The sequence below is a fragment of the Staurois parvus genome, unplaced genomic scaffold, assembly GCF_062004578.1.
Source record: "Staurois parvus isolate SC_StPar_1 unplaced genomic scaffold, SC_StPar_1.0 ptg000827l, whole genome shotgun sequence".
Lineage (NCBI taxonomy): Eukaryota > Metazoa > Chordata > Amphibia > Anura > Ranidae > Staurois > Staurois parvus.
The window spans coordinates 552,433-578,786 of NW_028318623.1; the positions used below are offsets into that span (position 1 = coordinate 552,433).

The 26,354-nt window shown below is 46.5% G+C and overlaps 1 protein-coding gene across 1 annotated transcript in view; it reads right to left on the reverse strand.

The window, feature by feature from the left end:
* The window catches only part of BCL2L12 (BCL2 like 12), a 40,430-nt gene extending 17,911 nt beyond the window's left edge, over positions 1–22,519 (reverse strand). Inside the window, exons 1-4 of the mRNA XM_089655159.1 lie at positions 22,364–22,519; positions 9,792–9,975; positions 6,157–6,794; positions 3,378–3,527 (exon numbers count right to left, since the gene is read on the reverse strand). Coding sequence (XP_089511285.1) covers positions 3,378–3,527; positions 6,157–6,794; positions 9,792–9,961 — 958 coding nt within the window. The 5' untranslated portion in view covers positions 9,962–9,975; positions 22,364–22,519. The remainder of the gene's footprint in view (positions 1–3,377; positions 3,528–6,156; positions 6,795–9,791; positions 9,976–22,363) is intronic.
* Positions 22,520–26,354: the final 3,835 nt, after the last annotated feature.

The following is a 26,354-nucleotide window of genomic DNA, read 5'->3' on the forward strand; positions in this document are numbered from 1 at the left end:
GAATGCAGCAATGCCTCATGCACACAGGGCATTATAAAACCGATGCTCCTCTTGGCAGCAGCTTTGTCAGCAAAAAAACGCTTGTGTGTAATGCTTTTACAAGCGTTTAGGTGTGTTTAAACACGTCAAGTTCTTATCATTTATTCTGGCCATTGAAATGAATGAACGCTAAAGTGCAAAACGCGCCTAGTGTTCACGTGCTTAGATGCATTTACAAATGCATTTTTTTCTGCCAAAATGATGCAGCTCCTGGACGCACTAGCAGTGGGGTTTTTTACTGCTCCTAAAAGCCCCCGCCACCAAAAGCTTACAAAAGTCCGTTTGCACAGACACTTATGCAGGGGTCGAATTCCGAACAATTTTCCATCCGAAAATCTAAAACGTTGTTCGCTCGGTAATCTGATGGCGCCATCAATGATTTTGAAAATCGGCCGACCAAGTCATAAAGTTCACCCCATAGAGCAGGCAAAACTTCTGTTCCTTCCAGGTGGCTCATGCGCATATTCTTTTCAGAAAAACGATCGTATGATTTGACCATCATTGAGTCGAAAATCGGTCTTTCATGAATTTCTCCCGCTGACACAAATGATGAGGCACTATTCCTCCCACTGACACCAAGGATGGGGCACTATTCCTCCCACTGATACCAATGACGGGGCACTATTCCTCCCACTGATACCAATGATGGGGCACTATTCCTCCCACTGATACCAATGATGGGGCACTATTCCTCCCACTGATACCAATGATGGGGCACTATTCCTCCTGCTGACACCAATGATGGGGCACTATTCCTCCCCCTGATACCAATGATGGGGCACTATTCCTCCCACTGACACCAATGATGGGGCACTATTCCTCCCACTGATACCAATGATGGGGCACTATTCCTCCCACTGATACCAATGATGGGCACTATTCCTCCCACTGACACCAATGATGGGGCACTATTCCTCCCACTGATACCAATGATGGGGCATTATTCCTCCCACTGATACCAATGATGGGACACTATTCCTCCCACTGACACCAATGATGGGGCACGATTCCTCCCACTGATACCAATGATGGGCACTATTCCTCCCACTGATACCAATGATGGGGCACTATTCCTCCCACTGACACCAATGATGGGGCATTATTCCTCCCACTGATACCAATGATGGGGCACTATTCCTCCCACTGATACCAATGATGGGGCACTATTCCTCCCACTGACACCAATGATGGGGCACTATTCCTCCCACTGATACCAATGATGGGGCACTATTCCTCCCACTGACACCAATGATGGGGCACTATTCCTCCCACTGACACCAATAATGGGGCACTATTCCTCCCACTGATACCAACGACGGGGCACTATTCCTCCCACTGACACCAATGATGGGGCACTATTCCTCCCACTGACACCAATAATGGGGCACTATTCCTCCCACTGATACCAACGACGGGGCACTATTCCTCCCAAAACGCATCAAAAACACAAAAACGCACAGCAAAAAAGCACTGCAGAAACTAATCAAATGCAAACTGCATAGGTGTGAACCTAGCCTTATGCAGGCCATACATGGTTTGAATTTCGAACGATTTTTCGTCCTAAAATCGAAAACATCGCTCGCTCGGTAATCCGACGGCGCCATCAATGATTTCTAAAATCGGCCGACCAAGTCATAAAGTTCACCCCATATAACAGGCGAAACATCTGTTCCTTCCAGGTCACGGCTCATGCGCATATTCTTTTCGGAAAAACGGTCGTACGATTTGACCATCGAGTCGAAAAATCGGTCTTTCACAAATTTTCCAACATGCCCGATAGCCGAAAAGGGGAGGAACCACGAAAATCTGCCGGTGCCATTGACCCACTAACAGAGCGAAAATCAGCCGATCATTCTTAGGTCCGGACGAAAAATCGGTCGAATTTCAACCCATGTATGGCCGGCATTAGGATAACCTGGAGGGGTGTTTGGAAGCTGTATAAAAGAAAAAAAAAATGCTTGTGCCCCTAAAAGTGGCTGCAGATACTCCCTGTGTGTATGAAGCCTAAAAATGCGTAGGTGTGAACCAGGCCTTAGAGAAATACTTGTGCTAAAATTTATGATTCCATTTAGAAGAGATTATTTATTTAACTTTTATGCAGGCCATAGATGGGTCGAAAATCGGCCGATTTTTCGGCCGAAAATAAAATTGGCCGATTTTCGGATCGTTAGTGGGCTATTTGTTCGGCCGTTTTTCGGTATTTTGGAAGATTTTTTTTATCGGTAAAGTTGGAAAAAAAATCGGCCGATTTTCGCGGCAATGATGGGCAAATCGGCCGATTTTTTACCGATAAAAAAAAAAATCTGCGCATGAGCAGTGACCTGCAAGAGGAAGACAAAAAGAAGAAGAAGAAGGAGGAGGGAGGAGGGAGGGAGGGGGAGGGAGGGGGTGGGGGGAGGAGGGAGGGGGGAGGGAGGAGGAGGGAGGAGGAGGGAGGAGGAGGGAGGAGGAGGGAGGAGGAGGGGGGAGGAAGAAGAAGAGGAAGAGGAAGAGGAAGAAGAGGAGGAAGAGGAAGAGGAAGAAGAGGAAGAGGAAGAGGATGAAAAATAAGAGGAATTCCAGTCCGGCAAAAAGTGTCCCTGCAGAGAGCTCCGCTATTTCTTTGACAGTTCCTTGACATTTACAGCGGTTGCAACATTGTATCTATTTGTTTCCAAATAAAAACATCTGTATCCTAAATGGATACAAATAGATACATTGTTGCAACCGCTATAAATGTCAAAGAACTGTCAAAGAAATAGCAGAGCTCTCTGCAGGGACACTTTTTGCCGGCTGTAGACGGAATGAAAATCGGCCGATTTTTTTTACCATTGCTGGTAACGTCAGCCGCTTGAACGACCGATTTTTCGTTTTTTTTAAAGAAAAATCAGCCGTTTTTCTCCCTGTCTATGGCCTGCATTAGGTGACCCTTTCCCTTTATTTTGCCTTTCCCACCTCTACTTAAAAACTGTACTAGAGTCGCCTCCATCAGATATTCCCCCGCAGCTATTACCTTTCCTACCACCTCCCCCTCCCTTTAGATTGTAAGCTCCACAAGCAAGGCCCTCCTATTCCTTCTGTATTGAACTGTATTGAAATATACTGTCCTCCTTTATATTGTAAAGCGCTGCACAAATTGTTGGCGCTATATAAATCCTGTATAAAAAACGTGTACTATACTGTCCGGATGCAATGTTAGGAGTTAGATAAGGAGTCGGGTTGGCAGTAAAAATGCAGAACCACCGCCTTTTTTTGCCACCCTTTTACCACCTGTATGGTAAGAAATGGATATGCAGATACAGTATGGTGAAGCTATCTGAGCACAGTAAAAACAGGCCAGGGTAAATAAATCATCTTACCAGCACCAGCTACAGCGGGGGCCCTTGGAACCTTTTCTGAAAGCTTAAGAGGTTGGTGAGGTTCCGAAGGGCTCTTCACTTTCTTATGTTTCAGCAATGTCTCCAGCTTCTTTGCAGCCAAAGAGTATATCTCGGAGTCTTCAAGTTTACCTGTGAAAGATGCGCAAAGATTCACTAAAACTTCAAATAAACATTTGATAAAAAGTACAGGAAAATCACCGGCCTCCTTTACTGTCTGGGTACTCTTCTAGAGCAACGGAAGTCAGTGTTAGAGGAATTTTACTGAAGAAGCTCAGCTTACCGGCTAGGCAAGATACAACTTTTACATCAATATCCACTTCAAGACCGGGACAATTGTTTTTGTCTTTTTGCTTGCATGTAAAAATCAGTATTTTTTTGCTAGAAAATTACTTAAAACCCCAAAACATATAAACATACATACATACACACACACACACACACACACACACATACACATATATATATATATATATATATATATATATACACACACACACACACACACACACACATACATACATATATATATACATATACACACACATATATATACACACACACACACACACACACACACATACATACACACACACACACACATATATATATATCCTAGATTGTAAGCTCCCAGGATCAGGGCCCTCCTATCCCTCTTGTATTGAACTGTATTGTTGCTGTATTGTCTCCCCTTATATTATAAAGTGCTGAGCAAACTGTTAGCGCCATAAATCCTGTATAATAATTTTAGAGAACAGCGATAGTAAATCAGAACCACTTGCAGAATTGAGTGATAATGATTCGTGGGGGAAATTCCTCATCAGACACTGAAAAGGATTTTGCGTCTAAGCTCAGTAATGTGCGAACTTGGCGCTATATTTCAAATTTTTGTGTTTTTGATTTGATTATATTATTGAATTAAATTTATTATATTTTTTTTTTATGATTGTTTATTATATTATAATTTATGATTTCGTGTTTCAAATTTTATCATACCCGGGATGTTTACTAGACTCTTGTTCGGGCAGATTTCAGTGAGTTATTCCTAAAAATCACAGGCCTACAATAAAAAAAATACATATTTCCATGCAAAAAAATGTACCGCTTTCAGCACAGAAATATGGACATAATCAGACCGCTAGGGAGGTTAAGGTAAAAAAACAAAAAAAACCCTAGACTTTAGTACCACATTAACCATTTCAATACCGTGCAATTTTACACCTTCCTGCCCAGGCCATTTTTCAGGTTTCAGCGCTCTCACACTTTGAATGACAATTGCGCGGTCATACAACATTGTACCCAAACTAAAATTTTATAATTTTCTTCACACAACTAGAGCTTTCTTTTGGTGGTATTTAATCACCGCTGGGGTTTTTATTTTTTGCTAAATTAACAAAAAAAGACCAAAAATGTTGAAAAAAAAACACGTTTTTCTTTGTTTCTGTTATAAAAGTTTACAAATAAATAATTGTTCTTCATAAATTTAGGCCGAGATGTATTCTGCTACATGTCTTTGGTGAAAATAACCCAAATTAGGATGTATTATTTAGTTTGTAGGAAAGTTATAGAGTTTACAAACTATGGGATAGATCTGAAAATTGATCAATCCTGAAGTACTGACAGCCAATCTAATTTCTTGAGGTCCAAGAATGTCAGAACAGTACAGATATCCCCCATATGACCCCTTTTTGCAGAGTAGACAGTCCGACGTACTTCATAAGAGGCATGGCGAGTTTTTTGAAGTTGTATTTTTTTTGTCATAATTTTTCAGAAAATTAAAAAATTAAAAAAATTATTTTCACTATTTTTTTTTTTTACATACTGTCACCAGTGCGGTACAGCGTCATCATATAACTGGCATGGCGGTGATCAGGGACACTGACTGGTGACAGTATAAAAAAAAAAATATATATATATTTTTTTTATTATTTTAAATTTTTTATTACTTTAAGATTTATTTTTAAGATTTTACTATGACCAAAGTAGTACAATGTTACCATAGTAACATTGTACTACTTTGGGGAAGTGATCAGTATTTTTTTTTTTTTACACAATTTGCTTATAGCAAAGAATTACTTTGCTATAAGCAAGCATTTACCTGAATGAAATCGATTCATTCAGCTTTTTTTTTCTTTTTTTTTTTTGTGCTTAGCTGTGATTTGGTAACAGCTAATCACATGACATGTGCATGTGATTAGCTGTGACCATTCACAGCTAGGCACTAGTATACAATGGATGGCATCATGAATGAAGCCATCCATTGTATACAACTGTCATGTGACCTGCTGTGATTGGTCACAGCAGGTCACATGGTACCTGCAACGGGGGGCCGGTACTCAGATCTGTCATCGGCCATGTCCGAGGTACACGGCCGGTGACAGATCGCCCCGCTGCTCTGCATTAGCGCAAACTGCGCATGTGCGGGAGCACGCCAAATGGCGTGCACCCGGAGTGCAGGAGCGCATTTGAAGCCGCCAAACAGCCATTGGCCGGGCAGCTAATGGTTAAATATGACACCCACTGCACAGGCATAACCTGAAAGAATATCTAAACCCAAGAACTAAAATTTTTAAATTGAACATAATGCACCTGACCAGTTCCAAGATGAGATGGCTGAATTATTTTTGTTATTAATTTCTTTAGTAATTTCTTCTTTTTTTGACTACTGCAATATAGAAGAGTAGGGAAGCCATGTAGTGATGGAAACAGTCAGGTGCCAACTAAAAATACAAAAATATGAAATAAAAATATATAATCTTACCAGTATTCTGATGGGAAGAGCCGTCAGAGTCATAGTAGGGTGTCACTGGTAGGAAATTAGGACGCGCTGGCGCTGCATCTGCCTCTGAGCTGTCATCTTTTGTTGTCTTTTTCCTTAGTTTAAACTTTTTAAAAGAGAAAGCGCGACTAAGCTTTCTTTGAGTCCCTTGCTTCTCATGAACTTCTATGTCATTTTGTTTTTGCTTTTCATCAGAGAGAGAGATGGTGGATGTCGCCAGTGTACAGGCAAGCAGAGGATTAGGTGATTTGGGACGTTTCATGGAATCCCCCTTCGCTACATTCTTCCCGTGATCTTCTAGTATAGATTCAATGGAACCTTTGGATTTACTGTGCAAGCTTCCATTCCTCTCCTTTGGAGTAGAGGCTTTCTCCTTGTTCTGACTGTGCTTTCCCAAGAGTTTCTTAAAGTTGTTTGTGAAGCCATGCTTGGTCTCTTCCACCCGATTGATCTCCTCGTGGAGGTCATTCCACTTCTCACTGTTGCTGTGGGAGTGCTCCTCGCCAAACGTTGGGCTCTGACTCCTTTCCGCTTTATCCTTTCCAGACACTTTTGTTCTTTTGGGTTCAACTTTTTTACCTTTTTTTGTAACGCCATCTTTTATTTCCTCTTGAACTGTCCTAATCAGGAAAGCAAACAAAACACTTTTGATCAGCGATTTAGTAAAATAATAAGGAAGATAAATGATATAAATTTTACTTGATATTTATGTTCAACTCCTTGAATTAAAACTGAAAATCTGCACTTCAAATTAATTTGGAATGTTTAGTTTTAATGTATTCTGGTGGCATACAGAGCCAAAAGTCTGAAAATTGTGCCTGTGTCCAAATATATATGGACCTGTGTATGTGTGTGTGTATGTATGTATGTATGTATGTATGTATGTATGTACACACACACACACATTATATATATACACACACACACACACATACACACACACACACACACACACACACACACACACACACACACACACACACACACACATATATATATATATACATATACATACATACATACACACACATACATATATATATATATATATATATACATACATACATATATACACACACACACAAATACACACTAGATAGTTTTTTGTTTTTTTTGCAGAGGCCCTAGAAAATAAAATGGTGGGTGTTGCAATTTTTGTTTATGTCACATGATATGCAGTTTTTCAAACACAATTACACTTTAAATCAATTTGATTGCACACAAATACTATAGAAAACCCAATTTTTTTATAAAATATAAAAGATGATGTTACGCCGAGTAAATAGATACCTAACATGTCATGCTTTAAAACTGCGTATGCCGTTGGAACTGTGCCGAACTATAATACTTATAAATCTCCATAGGCGACACTGTAAACGCCTTTACAGGTTAACAATTTAAAGTCACACAGGCCTGGTTCTAGAATTATTGCTCTCACGATGACGTCTGCATCACAAATCTGGTGCGATCACCTTTTACATACGCATGCGGGACTTAAGTATGCATTCTCAATTGCGTGTAAGCACATGGGGGAAAGGAGAGCTTTACCTTTTTTTATTATTATTTATTCTATTTAAAGGATAAGTTCACCTTTCATAACATTCTTCCTATCAGAGTATATCGGCTTGCTTGTACAGGATGTATGGGCAAACAGATATGCTGACAGGTCTGCAGAAGACCTGCATAGCACCAGCGATCTGCTGATTGCTGGTACAATGCTTTACAGGCTCCTGCAACCAAAAATAATAAATGCACATTTTTTTACTTGCAAAAAAAAAAAAAAAAAAAAAAAAAAACTTATCCTTAAAGCGGAGTTCCACTTGACCTATACAAAAAAAAAAAATTCAGCAGCTACAAAATTGTAGCTGCTGACTTTTAAAAAACAGTCACTTACCTGTCCCTCGATCCCGTGCTGTGTCCCCAGCAGCTAGTTTCACCGGCTGTCCTGGATTCCAGGAGGCCGGCATCTTCAGTGTGGGCACCCGGCTATGATAGCTTGCGGTTCACAGCCGGGTACCCACTGCGCATGCACGAGCAGCGCTGTGCTTCGTAAATGGTCCTGTAGTCTTCTGGGACCTGTCACGTGTCCCAAAAGAGACTACAGGGAGGGAGGGAGGGAGGGAGGACATCTTCCATTTCCGATCGCCTAGGCCAGTGGTGGGCAACCTTTTTTTTCAACTGAGCCAAATCTCGCCAAAACCACGATTGAAATTTATTTTGAGAGCCACATTTTTAAAACTGAAAATACATCTCCCATATAGTAATTCATCCCCCATAGTAATTCATCCCCCATATAGTAATTCATCCCCCATATAGTAATTCATCCCATATAGTAATTCATCCCCCATATAGTAATTCATCCCCCATATAGTAATTCATCCCCCATATAGTAATTCATCCCCCATATAGTAATTCATCCCCCATATAGTAATTCATCCCCCATATAGTAATTCATCCCCCATATAGTAATTTATCCCCCATATAGTAATTTATCCCCCATAGTAATTCATCCCCCATATAGTAAGTCCCCCCTGTGTCAATTCACTTACCTTTGCTCCGCGCGTTCCTCTCGCCGTGTTCCCGCGCCGTTCTGGTCTTCAGGGCGGACTGTGAGAGGAGAGGAGTTCGTCACGCTGCCCCACCTACATCCTGGCTGCCCCGCCTACATCCTGACAGCTGCATTGTCCTGACTTTTGGGGCGGCCGCCCGAGAGGAGGGAGGGGGGCGGCCGCCCGAGAGGAGGGAGGGGGGCGGCCGCCCGAGAGGAGGGAGGGGGGCGGGCGCCCGAGAGGAGGGAGGGGAGCGGGCGCCCGGCACACAGAAGAGCCGCATTTAAGTTTGTAAAGAGCCGCATGTGGCTCGCGAGCCGCGGCTTGCCGACCACTGGCCTAGGCGATCGGACCGGAAGTGGGAGCGGGTACCTGTCAAATTTGGGTACCTGCTCCCCCAAGGTGTCAATCCTTAATGGGGAGCGGAGGAGCAGTCCTTAAAGCAGAACTTCCCCTTTTGGGTGGGGCTCCGCTTTAAAAAAAAAAAAAAAAAAAAAAAAAAGTAAAATTTTTTTTTCATTTTAATCAACTTTATTGTTATCACAAAGGATGAACAACATCCCTTATGACAGCATCACATCTCACCTCTGCCATGTTACGTGGCCTACCCAATGTGATGTGACAACATCACATTGGGAGGGGGAACAACTGAGAGGGGAGGATCTGAGAGAAACTGTAGAAGCAGGAACATGTTCCACCTTAAAAATTTAATATGAAAGATTTAATATGAAAAATTTAATAAGAAAGCCTGTTTTTTTTGGGAGGAAATATCACTGCTTGCAGTCAGTTCATTAATTAATACAAAATACTGCCAGAAGAGCTAAGCGGCATGCAGCAGACATTCCTTCATGTTCTCAGTGGGAAGTGGAGACAGACTACTATGGCCGGCACCTGGGCTGTCCATGTACAAATGATTCCAGTTTTGAGCGGAGCTATGGATCTGTGTGTCTCCATAATACCTACACAACTCCTCCAGCCACACTGCCCTTCTAGAGGGTGGAAAATGTCTGCACATTTGGGATCGGTCTGTGTAGTTGCTGTGTGAACAAGATCCAGTAATGGGCTTACCTGTGCAAGTACTTCTTAGGATCATGGTACACACGCCCCACATGACCCAGGTGCTTCCCCTCATCTTGACTGACAGACCGTTTTAAAAAGGCTTCCAAAACACGCTTTGTTTCCTCCTTCACGTTAATTAGGCTGCCGCCATCATCTGCAGGTTTGCCACTTGTATCCATCCTACATTACTGCACTAAAATATAGAAAAGAAACAGATTTACAGGAGTGACACAATAATAAGGTTTCACTTACAACTGGACTGTCAAATTGTTCCTATACAAAACCTGGTTCTTAAACACCAGGAGTGGGCAACTGTGGCCCTCCAGCTGTTGGTGAACTACAAGTCCCACCATGCCTCTGCCTTTGGGAGTCATGCTTGTAACTGTCAGTTTTGCAATGCCTCATGGGACTTGTGGTTCTACAACAGCTGGAGGGCCATAGTTGCCCACCCCTGCTATACACTATATTGCCAAAAGTATTGTCCCCGCCCTCCAAATCATGTGATTCAGGTGTTCCAATCAGCTCCATGACCGCAGGTGTATAAAATCATCACCTAGGCATGCAGATTGCTTCTACAAACATTTGTGAAAGAATGGGTCGCTCTCAGGACACCCCGGTCTTTGTGCTGGGAGCGCGACGTACGGCGCGCTCCCAGCACAAAAACAGGTACTCAAATATGCGGCCCCAATCATTACCAATTTCTTAATCATTGGTGGCAACAGAACGACCGATTTTTCGTTTTTCGGCTGAAAATTCGTCCGATGAACCGTCTATGGCAGGCCTTGAAATTTCCACGCGCCTGCTCGCCAATGGCGAGTGGAAATCATAGTGGGGGCGAGTGTCCCCCCCAGGGCCGTCTTGCTGAGCAGGCTCGGAGCTCAGGCCGGATCTGTCATTGGCACTGGGAGCCGTCAGACTGCTCAATAGCTGAGCGCAGTGAAAGCAAAGGAAGGAGTGTGTGCTGTGCTCTCTGCCTCCCCCTAGAGTGCAGTACCCGGCTCTGTGAGTGAACAACGAAGTGCTGCAACTTTTTATAGGGTATGTGTGTGTGTGTGTCTGTACATGTGTGTATCTGTACATGTGTCTGTGTATGCATGTACATGTATGTGTGTACATGTGTCTGTGTGTGTGTATGTACGGACATGTGTCTGTGTCTACATGTGTCTGTGTATGTACATGTGTGTGCATGTGTATTTTTGTGTATGTACATATATCTGTATGCGTCTGTACGTGTCTGTGTGTGTATACATGTGTCTGTGTGTGTGTGTGTGTACATGTGTCTCTGTGCGTGTGTGTGTGTACAGGTGTCTCTGTTTGTGTATACGGTGAATGCAGGGTCCGGGCAGACCCGATACCGTGAATGCAGGGTCCGGGCAGACCCGATACCGTGAATGCAGGGTCCGGGCAGACCGGATGTAGTTAAGGCAGGGTCCTCGGAGACCGGATATAGTGAATGCAGGGTCCGGGCAGACCGTATATACTGAATGCAGGGTCCAGGGTTTAGTAACACTTTAAGGAAGTATCTAATTCCATTATGACACAATGTCTAGAAGAGACACCAGAGGCTTCCTCTGTCTGTGGAATTCCCCTATTACACGGGTGAGGAGACACATCTAGGATATCAGCATAGACTATCCCTGACTCACGCAGATAAGTCCAGCACTTGGGATGATTGTATTTCGGGAGTTGGGCGTAACCTTATGATGACAGCAAATACATTTTGCATATTTATCCTCGAAAATACTTCCTTGTTGTGATGAAACAGGATGACGTAAAAGGTTGCATAACACTACCAACACCTTTGTAGTTTTCAGGTACAGATGCACAGAGTGACATTTTCGGCTGTGTAATGATGTTTAACCCCTCGTCCTCCAGAGGATTTCCCCCCCTTCCTAACCAGTCCATTTTGTGCGTTACTGCGCTGCGTTACTTTAACTGACAATTGCGCGGTCATGCAACGCTGCACCCAAATTAAATTTACAACCTTTTTTCCAACTAATAGAGCTTTCTTTTGGTGGTATTTACTTGCCTGTGCATTTTTATTTTTTTGGGCTATAAAAAAGGAAAAAAAAAAAAAAAAAAAAAAAAAAAAAGGACCGAAAATTTTCAGAAAAAACACCCAAATATTTTTTACTTTTTGCTATTAAACATGTCCAGTAAGAAAATTTTAAAAAAATAAAATTTCGTCCTAAATTTAGGCCAAAGTGTATTCTGCTCCATGTCTTTGCCAAAAGAAAATCCCAATACGTGTAAATTAATTTGTTTACGTGAAAGTTATAGCGTTTACAAATGGCGGTATAGATACTGGGATTTTTTTCTATACTAGTATTTAAATCTTCACAAAAGTCACAATAAAGTCTTCAGAAATAGCACCTGAAATTGCGCACAAATCGCAGCGCTGTGACCGCTGACTTAGATCATTATTATGCAGAAAGATCAGTCATTTCCGGAAATGTGGCTGGTGTCATGTCCAACGGCCATTTAAGATGCAAACGTCCTCTTTTAGTACAAGCGTAAAATAAAACTGTAAAATACAGTGTTAGACATTTTTCATTTTCTAAAAATAGTCAGGTTACTCTAAAAGATTTGTTTTTCTCCCATTTGCACCGTAGAAGAATGTCAGTAAACCTGTTTCTACCATCACAAGGACCGGATTCCGAGAAAAAGACGTAAAACTGCAAAGCAAACTTTCTGCCCAGAAATACAACGCCGTGTGCAGAGAGAAAACTTGGCGGCCAACAACTTACACTACGAAAGGTCAACTGCTAAAAACGGTAGGTTAGGTGTCGACAGGATAAAAAAATAAATAAATAAATAATAATAAAAAAGAAATATTATATATAGTTGTGTAAATAGAAAAGAAAAAGAAAAAAGAGAAGAAAAAGAAAAGAAAAAAAGAAAAAAAGAAGAAAGATGAAAAAAAGAAAAAGGGGAAGAAAAAAAGAAAAAGGGGAAGAAAAAAAGAAAAAAAGGGGAAGAAAAAAAGAAAAAAAGGGGAAGAAAAAAAGAAAAGGGGAAGAAAAAAAGAAAAGGGGAAGAAAAAAAGAAAAGAAAAGGAGAAGAAAAGAAGAAAAGGAGAAGAAAAGAAGAAAAGAGAAGAAAAAAAAGAAAAGGAGAAGAAACAAGAAAAGAAAAAAAGAAAAGAAAAGAAAAGGAGATGAAAAAAAGAAAAGAAGAAAAAAAAGAAAAAAGGAGAAGAAAAAAGAAAAAAGGAGAAGAAAAAAAGAAAAGGAGAAGGATAAAGGAAAGAAGAAAGATGAAAAAAAGAAAAAAGGGAAGAAAAAAAGAAAAAAGAAAAGAAAAGAAAAAAAGAAAAGAAAAGGAGATGAAAAAAAGAAAAGAAGAAAAAAAAGAAAAAAGGAGAAGAAAAAAGGAAAAGAAGAAGAAGAAAAAAGGAAAAGAAGAAGAAGAAAAAAGGAAAAGAAGAAGAAGAAAAAAGGAAAAGAAGAAGAAGAAAAAAGGAAAAGAAGAAGAAGAAAAGGGATGAAAAAAAGAAAAGAGAAGAAAAAAAGAAATGAGAAGAAGAAAAGAAATGAGAAGAAAAAAAGAAATGAGAAGAAAAAAAGAAATGAGAAGAAAAAAAAGAAATAGCTCTGCCTGTGATCTTGCACATGAACTGTATTATACAGTGAGGAACAGAAGTATTTGAACCCCCTGCGATTTTGCACGTTCTCCACTTAGAAATCATGGAGGGGTCTGAAGGTGTGTAAACGCATCTGAACGCTAGGTGTGTTTAGCCATTGAGCGTTCATTTTAATGGCCAGAATAAACTACTATTCCAACCAATGAAATCAATGAATGCCAAAACGCATTTTAAAAATGCGGCTTTAGGCACATTTTTAATGCTGCTTTTCTCCCATGAAGAGAAAAGCGTTCAGAAGAGCCCAGTGTACATTATTATTATACAGGATTTATATATTATTATTATACAGGATTTATATATTATTATTATTATACAGGATTTATATAGCGCCAACAGTTTGCTCAGCGCTTTACAATATAACGGGAGACAATACAGCAACAATACAGTTCAATACAAGAGGGATAGGAGGGCCCTGATCCTGGGAGCTTACAATCTAGGAGGGAGGGGCTAGTGGTACAAAAAGGTAATAAACTGTGGGGGATGGACTGGTTGGAAGAGTAGAAGATTCCAGTATTGATTGAGGGCGGGATAGGCTTCCCTGAATAGATAGGTTTTCAGAGATCGCCTAAAAGTGAGCAGAGTAGGCGATAGTCTGATAAATTGGGGTAGAGAGTTCCAGAGGATGGGGAAGCTCTGGAGAAGTCTTGGAGACGAGCATGGGAGGAGGAGACAAGGGAGCTAGAGAGCAGGAGGTCATGCGAGGAGCGGTAGTACGGTTTGGGTGATATTTGGAGACAAGATTTGTAATGTAATTGGGGGTAGAGTTATGAACGGCTTTATATGTTATTGTTAGTGTTTTGAATTTTATCCGTTGGGCAATGGGAAGCCAGTGGAGGGATTGGCAGAGAGGGGTGGAGGACAGTGGAGAGATTGGCAGAGAGGGGTGGAGGACAGTGGAGGGATTGGCAGCGAGGGGTGGAGAACACTGAGTGGAGGTCAGTGGAGGGATTGGCAGAGAGGGGTGGAGGACACTGAGTGGAGGCCAGTGGAGGGATTGGCAGAGAGGGGTGGAGGACACTGAGTAGAGGCCAGTGGAGGGATTGGCAGAGAGGGGTGGAGGACACTGAGTGGAGGACAGTGGAGGGATTGGCAGAGAGGGGTGGAAGACACTGAGTGGAGGTCAGTGGAGGGATTGGCAGAGAGGGGTGGAGGACAATGAGTGGAGGTCAGTGGAGGGATTGGCAGAGAGGGGTGGAGGACACTGAGTGGAGGACAGTGGAGGGATTGGCAGAGAGGGGTGGCAGATACAGAACGGTTAGTAAGGTGGATGAGTCTGGCAGCAGCATTCATGATAGACTGAAGAGGGGATAGCCTGCGATGAGGTCGGCCAATAAGGAGGGAGTTACAATAGTCAAGGCGAGAGATAACAAAAGAGAGCGAATACGTTGCTTAGTGGTTTCCGAGGTTAGGAATGGCCGTATCTTGGAGATGTTGTGGAGGTTGAAGATATTGCGTATCTTGGAGATGTGGCGCAGGTTGGAGATGTGGCGCAGGTTGGAGATGTGGCGCAGGTTGGAGATGTGGCGGAGATGAAGTCTACAAGATTTGGACAGTGATTGGATTTGGGACTGAAGGGACAGATGGGGAGTCCAGGATCACACCTAGTACCCTGGCATGAGGGGAGGGACTGATGATTGTGTTATTGATACATGAGGCCCCTATATGGGTGACAGTGATTGTTGATGTGACTCCACTAAGCATTGACAAAAAAAACAAAGGAATGAAAGTTTTTGAACCAACGTCTGCCGGTGTATGGCCAGCGTTGTACAATAACTGGCCTTAGCAGCTATGATAGGAATGCGACCAACCAGATTCCACAGGATCCAATGGCAGCTCAGTGACCCAGACAGCCAATTATAACAATAATAGGTGACTACTGAAAACAAACAGCGACCGCGCCATAGAGAGCGACACAACAATCCCATCCTCTGCCCCAGAAGGATGATTGCAGACCAGGCGGTAATCTGTGCGTTCCAGACCTACGTCTCTGACCACATAGGCTGCCAAACCAAAGTACCACGGCGATCAAATCTCCGGCGCTCGCCGCCCCCCCCCCCCCCTCCTCCAGTCGCCGTGGATTTCAGCCTGTCATTGACTTCGATAGGCTGCGGGCAGCAGAGCTGGAAGCTTCACCTGTGTCTTCCGGGCGCGCTAAAACGCCAGGACTGGACGCACACGAGCGATTCTGACGCTAACAATTGGTAATGGCGGCCGTGCACACTCCGACTTTTTTTTTTTGATCGATGTGCGATTTGGTCAAAAGGATCTAATCCACAAACAATTCGGTAACTTCCCTTCCGATCAATTTAGACAATTCCGAATCAGGCTTGATCCATCGGAGTCAGTCGGCCCAGGAGGAAACCGATTGATCGTTTTGCATCGATTGGCAGCACTGAGATGATTTGATCATGGAAACGATTGTATTTTTAATTGAACAGCTTGTGCGATTATGTGGTGGAAACAGAGATGCGATCGATGATTTATGATTGGATGTTACAATTGTCTCAACTACCAATCAAAGTCCACTTCCCTGTGCGTAGTATATTGATCGAATGGGTTGTGGACCAACGATCGATTATCAGAAGAGTGATTGGAAGAGAAATCGACCATCTATCAGTCGCATGATCATTTATCGTGTATGGCCATAGATGGGCAGCACAGTGGCTAAATGGTAAACACTTCCACTTGGCAATACTAGGGTCGTTGGCTCGAATCCCAACCACGGCACCACCTGCCTGGAGTTTGCATGTTCTCCCTGTGCCTGTGTGGGTTTCCTCCAGGTACTCCGGTTTCCTCCCACACTCCAAAGACATGCTGGCAGGTGAATTGTCTCCTGTCTAAACTGTCCCTAGTATGTGTACGTATGAATGTGAGTTAGGGACCTTAGATTGTACGCTCCTCGGGGGCGGGGACTGATGTGAATGTACAATATATATGTAAATTGATGGCGCTATATAAGTACCTGTAATAAATAAGCAGCTGCCTGTCTGTCTCTATGGAATCGCTCCCTCTGTTGCTAAAGCGACTACAGATGCACCAATGCCGCTACCCAGTATTTTCACCAATACGCATGAAAATGCTCCCAAAACGGTGCTGTAAGCCGCATCGCATGAAGCTCGTCGACCAAAAGAAGCTCCTGCTCCTTTCTGAGCAACAAACTTCATGCGATGCGGTTTGCTGCGACTGCAGAGCGACAATTGCGGCAGAACCGCACCGTGTTTTTGGTAATGCTGAAAATGAACGGCACCAGAACAGGCGTGATGAGATTTCTCATGTGTGACGAGCATTTTTGGGATGGCGGGCAAAATCTTGGCGATTCGGGCCAAGATCGCAAACATTCAAGAGTGAACCTAGCCTGAGAGAGAATTTGTAAAGAATGGAACAATAATATCCAGAAGTATGCGCAAAACAACTTCCTTTTTGTGCATTATGGCGGAACAAAAACAAACACCCAGGGAGGAACGAACGAACGCACACACACGTCCAGGAACCAAGGTCCAGAACGCAGATCTGAAAAGCCAGGAGGGACACAATGCTCCTAGATGCCCCCCAGTGCAAGAGGCCTAAAACCATATTCACACGGGTGGCAGAAGGACTCCATTCACACTTATGCGACTTTTGGACAAAAAGTCACATGACGAGTCACAGCCTATGTATTCAATGGAAGCCATTTAAATCTATGTGACTTCAAGTTGCAGTGATTTTAAACAGGTCCCTGCACTACTTTGATGTGACTTGTCAGCGACTTGAGTGCCATAGACTGCAATGTAAACTTTCAAAAGTCGCTTCAAACTCACATCGTGTTACAAAACCCAAACCTCTATATCCGATCTCCCCGGACCCCGCGTTCGCTATATCCGATCTCCCCGGACCCCGCGTTCGCTATATCCGATCTCCCCGGACCCCGCGTTCGCTATATCCACTCTCCCCGGACCCCGCATTCACTGTATCCGGTCTCCCCGAACCCCGCATTCACTACATCCGGTCTCCCCGGACCCGGCATTCACTACATCCGGTCTCCCCGGACCCGGCATTCACTACATCCGGTCTCCCCGGACCCGGCATTCACTACATCCGGTCTCCCCGGACCCGGCATTCACTACATCCGGTCTCCCCGGACCCGGCATTCACTACATCCGGTCTCCCCGGACCCGGCATTCACTACATCCGGTCTCCCCGGACCCGGCATTCACTACATCCGGTCTCCCCGGACCCGGCATTCACTACATCCGGTCTCCCCGGACCCGGCATTCACTACATCCGGTCTCCCCGGACCCGGCATTCACTACATCCGGTCTCCCCGGACCCGGCATTCACTACATCCGGTCTCCCCGGACCCGGCATTCACTACATCCGGTCTCCCCGGACCCGGCATTCACTACATCCGGTCTCCCCGGACCCGGCATTCACTACATCCGGTCTCCCCGGACCCGGCATTCACTACATCCGGTCTCCCCGGACCCGGCATTCACTACATCCGGTCTCCCCGGACCCGGCATTCACTACATCCGGTCTCCCCGGACCCCGCATTCACTACATCCGGTCTCCCCGGACCCGGCATTCACTACATCCGGTCTCCCCGGACCCCGCATTCACTACATCCGGTCTCCCCGGACCCCGCATTCACTACATCCGGTCTCCCCGGACCCCGCATTCACTACATCCGGTCTCCCCGGACCCCGCATTCACTACATCCGGTCTCCCCGGACCCCGCATTCACTACATCCGGTCTCCCCGGACCCCGCATTCACTACATCCGGTCTCCCCGGACCCCGCATTCACTACATCCGGTCTCCCCGGACCCCGCATTCACTACATCCGGTCTCCCCGGACCCCGCATTCACTACATCCGGTCTCCCCGGACCCCGCATTCACTACATCCGGTCTCCCCGGACCCTGCATTCACTGTATCTTGTCTCCCACAGTACACACAACATGGAAATGCAATTATTTTAGTAAATATAAACTGCTTAATCCCTTTTCTCATCAGCAGTATATAGCAGTCTTGTGACTTCTATCAGTGTCGAGCAGAGCTCTGGTTAAAGCTTGTAGGAGAATTTTTCATTCTCCTGATTGTCCTATGAGGCTGCAGGACCCCTGACCCTCCGTCTGGACACTGCTGATTGGTCCTGTGCTGATCACATGCACTCTCCCAAGAAAAGTAAAAAATCTCTAGCAATACACACCAAACTGAACATGTGCAGCTTACCCCCAAGGCTCTGTACAATCAGCAGATGGATTTGGGCAGGAGAAGGTGAGGATCAGAGAAGACAGGATCAAACAGCCTTTTAACACATTGCGGAGGATTAACCCCTTAGGTTCCACAGGTGGCCCTCAAGTCGCATGAAAGTCGCACCAAAGAAGTGCAGGAACGACTTTGAAGTCGCCCAGATAAGAATGGGAAACATGCGGTATAACTTGTCATACGACTTTGGACCCCAAAGTCACATGAGAAGTCACACAAGTGTGGATCGGCTCTCAGGCCCCTTCGCAAATCACATAGCAGGAACGCGCATTCCCACTACCCAAATTCCATGCGATTCTGTACGTCGCACAGGGCCAGTCCAATCACTTGAAGGCGCTGCCCTATGCGTGTTTGTTCCCAGATCCCTGCTCCTTTTTCGGGTGACAAGCTCCAAGCGATTTTTTTTTTTTAAAGGTGCGGTTTGTCGCGTCACGTTTAGGGGGCCGTCAACCAATAACGGCATTCAAATGCACGCAGTGCGACTCACGGCCCGCAATTCCAAATCGCAAGGTGTCAACGCGACCTTAGAGGGACAGTGAGGTCCGCCACAAGCATGAGCAAACCCCAAGCCTGCGTTCCCATTTGGCGTTCAGCGAATGCAGCGCGTCTCTGCGCCACAACGGGCGACCCCTTCGTTTCAACAGCGCCAAGTCGTTCACGCACTTGGTCGAACGTTTTTGGCGCACATTTTCCTGCGCGTTCTATCCCGTACCTTTTTTTTTTTTTTTGTGTGAACGCAGCGCGCCTGTGCACCACTCACAATGGACGACCCCTTTGTTTCAACTGCACCAAGTCGTTCACACACCTGGTCGAACATTTTTGCGCTTTTTAGGCACGTTTTCCTGCGCGTCCAATCCCACGCCTTTTTTTTTTTTTGCGCTTGGGGTGCTATCAACAATAAATGGCAGGCGTTTTCTCAGAACTTGCGAGAAATTTTGCGATTTTTTAACGCACGTTCACAAAAGTCTAAATGAACCCCAGAACTGGAGTCGCCACGTACGGTAACCAATCAGCTTCCAGCTTCAGCTGGTCGGGTTGAGCTTTGAAAATGAAAGCTGAAAGCTGATTGGTTGTCACGCCGGGCTCAGCGAGATGCTTTGTTTGTGAAAATGATTGTATTTTAATTGAGCAGGTTGTGCGATTATGTGGTGGAAACAAGAGATGCGATCGATGATTTAAGATTGGATGTTACAATTGTCTCAACTACCAATCAAAGTCCACTTCCCTGTGCGTAGTATATTGATCGAATGGGTTGTGGACTAGCGATCGATTATCAGAAGAGTGATTGGAAGAGAAATCGACCATCTATCAGTCGCATGATCATTTATCGTGTATGGCCATACATGCGATTCGGTACGTCGCACAGGGCCAGTCCAATCGCTTTGTTTCCAGATTCCTGCGCCTTTCCCGGGTGAGAAGGTGCAAGCGATTTTTTTTAAAGGTGCGGTTTGTCACGGCAGAGTCGCGTCACGTTTAGGGGGCCGTCAACCAATAACGGCATTCGAATGCACGCTGTGCGACTCACGGCCCGCAATTCCAAATTGCAAAATGTGAACGCGACCTTAGAGGGACAGTGAGGTCCGCCACAAGCGTGAGCAAACCCTAAGCCTGCGTTCCCATTCGGCGTTCAGCGAATGCAGCGAGCCTGTGCGCCACACACAATGGGCGACCCCTTTGTCTCAACAGCGCCAAGTCGTTCACGCACCTGGTCGAACATTTTTGCGCTTTTTAGGCACACGTTTCCCTGCACGTCCTATCCCACGCCTTTTTTTTTTTCTGTGAACGCAGTGCACCTGTGCGCCACCCACAACGGATGGCCCCTTCGTTTCAAAAGCACCCAGTCGTTCACGCACCTGGTCGAACATTTTTGCGCTTTTTAGGCACACGTTTCCCTGCACGTCCTATCCCACGCCTTTTTTTTTTTGCGAACGCAGCGCGCCTGTGCGCCACCCACAACGGACGACCCCTTCGTTTCAACAGTGCCAAGTCGTTCACGCACCTGGTCGAACATTTTTGCGCTTTTTAGGCACACGTTTTCCTGCACGTCCTATCCCACGCCTTTTTTTTTTTCTGTGAACGCAGTGCACCTGTGCGCCACCCACAACGGATGGCCCCTTCGTTTCAAAAGCGCCCAGTCGTTCACGCACCTGCTCGAACATTTTTGCTCTTTTTAGGCACGTTTTCCTGTGCGTCCTATCCCACGCCTTTTTTTTTTTTGCGAACGCAGCGCGCCTGTGCGCCACCCACAACGGACGACCCCTTCGTTTCAACAGTGCCAAGTCGTTCACGCACCTGGTCGAACATTTTTGCGCTTTTTAGGCACACGTTTTCCTGCGCGTCTTATCCCGCACTTTTTTTTTGCAAACGCAGCACGCCTGTGCACCACACACAATGGGTGACCCCTTTGCTTCAGCAGCGCCAAGTCGTTCACACACCTGGTCAAGCGTTTTTTACCTTTTTTAGGCACACGTTTCCCTGCACGTCCTATCCCACGCCTTTTTTTTTTTTTTTTTTTGCCTGTGCGCCACACACAACGGACGACCCCTTCGATTTAACAGCACCAAGTCGTTCACACACCTGGTCGAACATTTTTGCGCTTTTTAGGCACGTTTTCCTGCGCGTCCTATCCCACGCCTTTCTTTTTTTTGCAAACGCAGCACGCCTGTGCGCCACCCACAACAAACTAACCCTTCGTTTCAACAGCGCCAAGTCGTTCACGCACCTGGTCAAGCGTTTTTGACCTTTTTAGGCACACGGTTTCCTGCGCATCCTATCCCACGCCTTTTTATTTTTTTTGCGAACGCAGCGAGCCTGTGCGCCACACACAACGGACGACCCCTTCGATTTAACAGCACCAAGTCATTTACGCACCTGGTCGAACATTTTTGCGGTTTTTAGGCACATTTTCCTGCACGGGCTATCCCACGCCTTTTTTTTTTTTTTTGCAAACGCAACGCGCCTGTGCACCACACACAATGGGTGACCCCTTCGTTTTAACAGTGCCAAGTCGTTCACACACCTGGTCGAACATTTTTGCGCTTTTTAGGCACACGTTTTCCCGCGCGTTCTATCCCGCGCCTTTTTTTTTTGCGAACGCAGCGTGCCTGTGCACCACACACAACGGATGACCCCTTCATTTCAACAGCGCCAAGTCGTTCACGCACCTGGTTGAATATTTTTGCGCTTTTTAGGCAGACGTTTCCCTGCACGTCCTATCCCATGCCTTTTTTTTTTTTGCGAACGCAGCGCACCTATTCGCCACACACAATGGACGACCCCTTCGATTTAACAGCACCAACTCGTTTACGCACCTGGTCGAACATTTTTGCGCTTTTTAGGAACATTTTCCTGCGCGTCCTATCCCGCGCCTTTTTTTTTGTGCTTAGCATGCCATCAACAATAAATGGCAGGCGTTTCCTTGCGAGAAATTTTGCGATTTTTTTAACGCACGTTCACGAAAGTGTAAATGAGCCCCAGAACTGGAGTAGCTCGGTAACCAATCAGCTTCCAGCTTCAGCTGGTTGGGTTAGGCTTTGAAAATGAAAGCTGATTGGTTGTCACGCCGGGCTCAGTGGCTGGTCCTGGCTGTCTATGGGGAGCTCCAGATAAATACCGACCACAGCAAACGAGAGAACATGAAGTCAATGGTCTTCCCAGGTGTTACCGACCGGGGAAACCGGGCCCCGTACCTACCTCCTCCACACCGATCCCGGGCTGCCTCCTCCGTCGCACTCCCGGACCGAAACCATCAAACAGCAAAACTTTTCAAGGACTGAGAATCCGTGCGCATGCGCAGTCCGTCCCGGGAGAGGCGGCTCCGGTCAGGTTACAGGGAGGAAGGGCAGGCCGGTGACGTCACCGGGGAGTGAAAAGTTGTACCAAGTCCTGTCAGTGACAGAAAGTACTCCTCCACCTGACTGCTTCACACTTGTCCCGTATTAGTATCACGTACGGGTGTCACCAAAGGCTTGGTGTCAATAAAGTTCTACTGTGAAAAATCCAATATGGCGGAAATTTTTTTTTTTTTTTTGGGATAATCTTTATTTTCCCGTTACATGTATAGCAAAATATAAGCAGGAAACCAATTAAAAGACAAAAAAAAAACAAAAACCTCAAAAACTATTCAAAAATTAAAACAATACCATCATCCATAACACGGGGCAGCCCTCCGCAGGCCCCCCTCCTCCCACCGCGTATTACCACATATTTATGTGACTACATGGACAGATATTTATTATTCATTTTATTTCAGGTACTTGTATAGCGCCGTCAGACATATATATTGTACATTCGTATCAGACATGAACAAAGAGGGAAAATGTTCTTGTGAAAATGCTGGATATCTGGTGGCTAGGCCAAACCAGACGCTTCAATACTGCATGGCTAGGTTGAGCCGTGCGTCTAAAACCCCCATCCTGTGAAAGGCATTCTGCGCTTGGATCGCTTTTCAGAGACAATGGATAGGTGGGCAGGCGATGTGACATTTCCTCGGCTCATGTTTTTAACACCGTTTATGCGCAGTTGCGGGACGTTTTTGGTGCCTACCCATTCGCTTGAACGCGGCAGGAGAGGCGGGGGGGCAGTTACTGGAACGGATCCCCTGTATTGCTCTCTGCAGCAGCTGAAAGCTGGGTTCTTCTCTCTCTCCCGCTGGCTTTCAGCTGCTGCAGGGAGAGCCATACAGGGAATCGGTTCCAGTAATTGCCCCCCCCCCCCTCCTGTCACGTTCAAGTGTAAGAGCCACAAACGCCCCTCAACTGTGCAAAAACGGGGTAAAAACACGAGGCGAGAAAATGTCACATCGCATGCGGAGGGCTGCCCCGTGTTACGGATGATAGTATTGTTTTGTTTTGTGATAAGATTTTAAGTTTTTTGTGTTTTTCAGCTGCTGCAGAGAGAGCCATACAGGGGATCAGTTCCAATAATTGCCCACCCCCCCCCCTCCTGTCATGTTCAAGTGTAAGCACCACAAACGTCCCGCAACTGCGCAAAAACAGGGTTAAAAACACGAGGCGAGCAAATGTCACATCGCCTACGGAGGGCTGCCCCGTGTTATGGATGATGGTATTGTTTTGCGAATAGTTTTTGAGGTTTTTGTGTTTTTTAGCTGCTGCAGAGAGAGCCATACAGGGGATCGGTTCCAGTAATTGCCTCCCCCTCCTGTCGCGTTCAAGTGTAAGCGCCACAAACGTCCCGCAACTGCGCACAAACAGGGTTAAAAACATGAGGCGAGGAAATGTCACATCGCCTGTGGAGGGCTGCCCCGTGTTATGGATGATGGTATTGTTTTGTAAATAGTTTTTGAGGTTTTTGTGTTTTTCAGCTGCTGCAGAGAGAGCCATACAGGGATCGGTTCCAGTAATTGCCCCCCCCTCCTGTCGCGTACAAGTGAATGGTCAAGTGAATGATCAAGCGCCACAAACGTCCCGCAACCGTGCAAAAACGGGGTTAAAAACATGAGGCGAGCAAATGTCACATTGCCTGCGGAGTGCTCCCCACGTGTTATGGATGATGGTATTGTTTTGTGAATGGTTTTTAAGGTTTTTGTGTTTTTCAACTGCTGCAGAGAGAGCCATACAGGGGATCGGTTCCAGTAATTGCCTCCCCCTCCTGTCGCGTTCAAGTGTAAGCGCCACAAACGTCCCGCAACTGCGCACAAACGGGGTTAAAAACATGAGGCGAGGAAATGTCACATCGCCTGTGGAGGGCTGCCCCGTGTTATGGATGATGGTATTGTTTTGTAAATAGTTTTTCAGGTTTTTGTGTTTTTCAGCTGCTGCAAAGAGAGCCATACAGGGATCGGTTCCAGTAATTGCCCCCCCCCTCCTGTCGTGTACAAGTGGATGGTCAAGTGAATGATCAAGCGCCACAAACGTTCCGCAACTGTGCAAAAAAACAGGGTTAAAAACACAAGGTGAGGAAATGTCACATCGCCTGCGGAGTGCTCCCCACGTGTTATGGATGATGGTATTGTTTTGTGAATGGTTTTTAAGGTTTTTGTGTTTTTCAACTGCTGCAGAGAGAGCCATACAGGGGATCGGTTCCAGTAATTGCCCCCCTCCCTCCCCCTCCTGTCGTGTTCAAGTGTAAGCGCCACAAACGTCCCGCAACTGCGCAAAAACGGGGTGAGGAAATATAACGAAGAATGATTTGGTTGGTATTTTGAGACCAGGTTGGTGATGTAGCTGGGGAGTTGTGGATGGCTTTGTAAGTTGTTAGTATTTTGAATTTTATTTGTTGGGTGAGCGGGAGCCAGTGGAGGGATCGGCGGAGAGGGATGGAGGCCAGTGGAGGGATCGGCAGAGAGGGATGGAGGTCGGTGGAGGGATCGGCAGAGAGGGATGGAGGCCGGTGCAGGGATCGGCGGAGAGGGATGGAGGCCGGTGGAGGGATCGGCGGAGAGGGATGGAGGCCGGTGCAGGGATCGGCGGAGAGGGATAGAGGCCGGTGGAGGGATCGGCGGAGAGGGATGGAGGCCGGTGGAGGGATCAACGGAGAGGGATGGACGTCGGTGGAGGGATCGGCGGAGAGGGATGGAGGCCGGTGGAGGGATCGGCGGAGAGGGATGGAGGCCGGCGGAGGGATCGGCGGAGAGGGATGGAGGCCGGCGGAGGGATCGGCGGAGAGGGATGGAGGCCGGCGGAGGGATCGGCAGAGAGGGATGGAGGCCGGCGGAGGGATCGGCAGAGAGGGATGGAGGCCGGCGGAGGGATCGGCAGAGAGGGATGGAGGCCGGCGGAGGGATCGGCAGAGAGGGATGGAGGCCGGCGGAGGGATCGGCAGAGAGGGATGGAGGCCGGCGGAGGGATCGGCAGAGAGGGATGGAGGCCGGCGGAGGCATCGGCAGAGAGGGATGGAGGCCGGCGGAGGCATCGGCAGAGAGGGATGGAGGCCGGCGGAGGGATCGGCAGAGAGGGATGGAGGCCGGCGGAGGGATCGGCAGAGAGGGATGGAGGCAGGCGGAGGGATCGGCAGAGAGGGATGGAGGCCGGCGGAGGGATCGGCAGAGAGGGATGGTGGCTGGCGGAGGGATCGGTAGAGAGGGATGGAGGCCGGCGGAGGGATCGGTAGGGAGGGATGGAGGCCGGCGGAGGGATCGGTAGAGAGGGATGGAGGCCGGCGGAGGGATCGGCAGGGAGGGATGGAGGCCGGTGGAGGGATCGGCAGAGGGGGATGGAGGCCGGCGAAGGGATCGGCAGGGAGGGATGGAGGCCGGCGGAGGGATCGGCAGAGAGGGATGGAGGCCGGCGGAAGGATCGGTAGAGAGGGATGGAGGCCGGCGGAGGGATCGGCAGAGAGGGATGGAGGCCGGCGGAGGGATCGGCAGAGAGGGATGGAGGCCGGTGGAGGGATTGGCAGAGAGGGGTGGCAGACACTGAACGGTTGGTAAGGTGGATGAGTCTAGCAGCAGCATTCATGATGTAAAGGCAAGGCAGTGAGAAGGGAGTTGCAGTAGTCGAGTCGGGAGATGACCAGGGAGTGAGTTAGAAGCTTTGTGGTGTCATTGGTTAGGAAGGCGCGTATCTTGGAGATGTTACGGAGTTTGAGGGAGCAAGCTTTGGACAGTGATTGGATGTGGGGTGGAAAGAATAGTTCAGAGTCCAGGATTACACCTATCACCCTGGCATGTGGGGACGGGTTGATGGTTGAGCTATTGATTTTGACAGAGAAGTCAGTGGAAGGG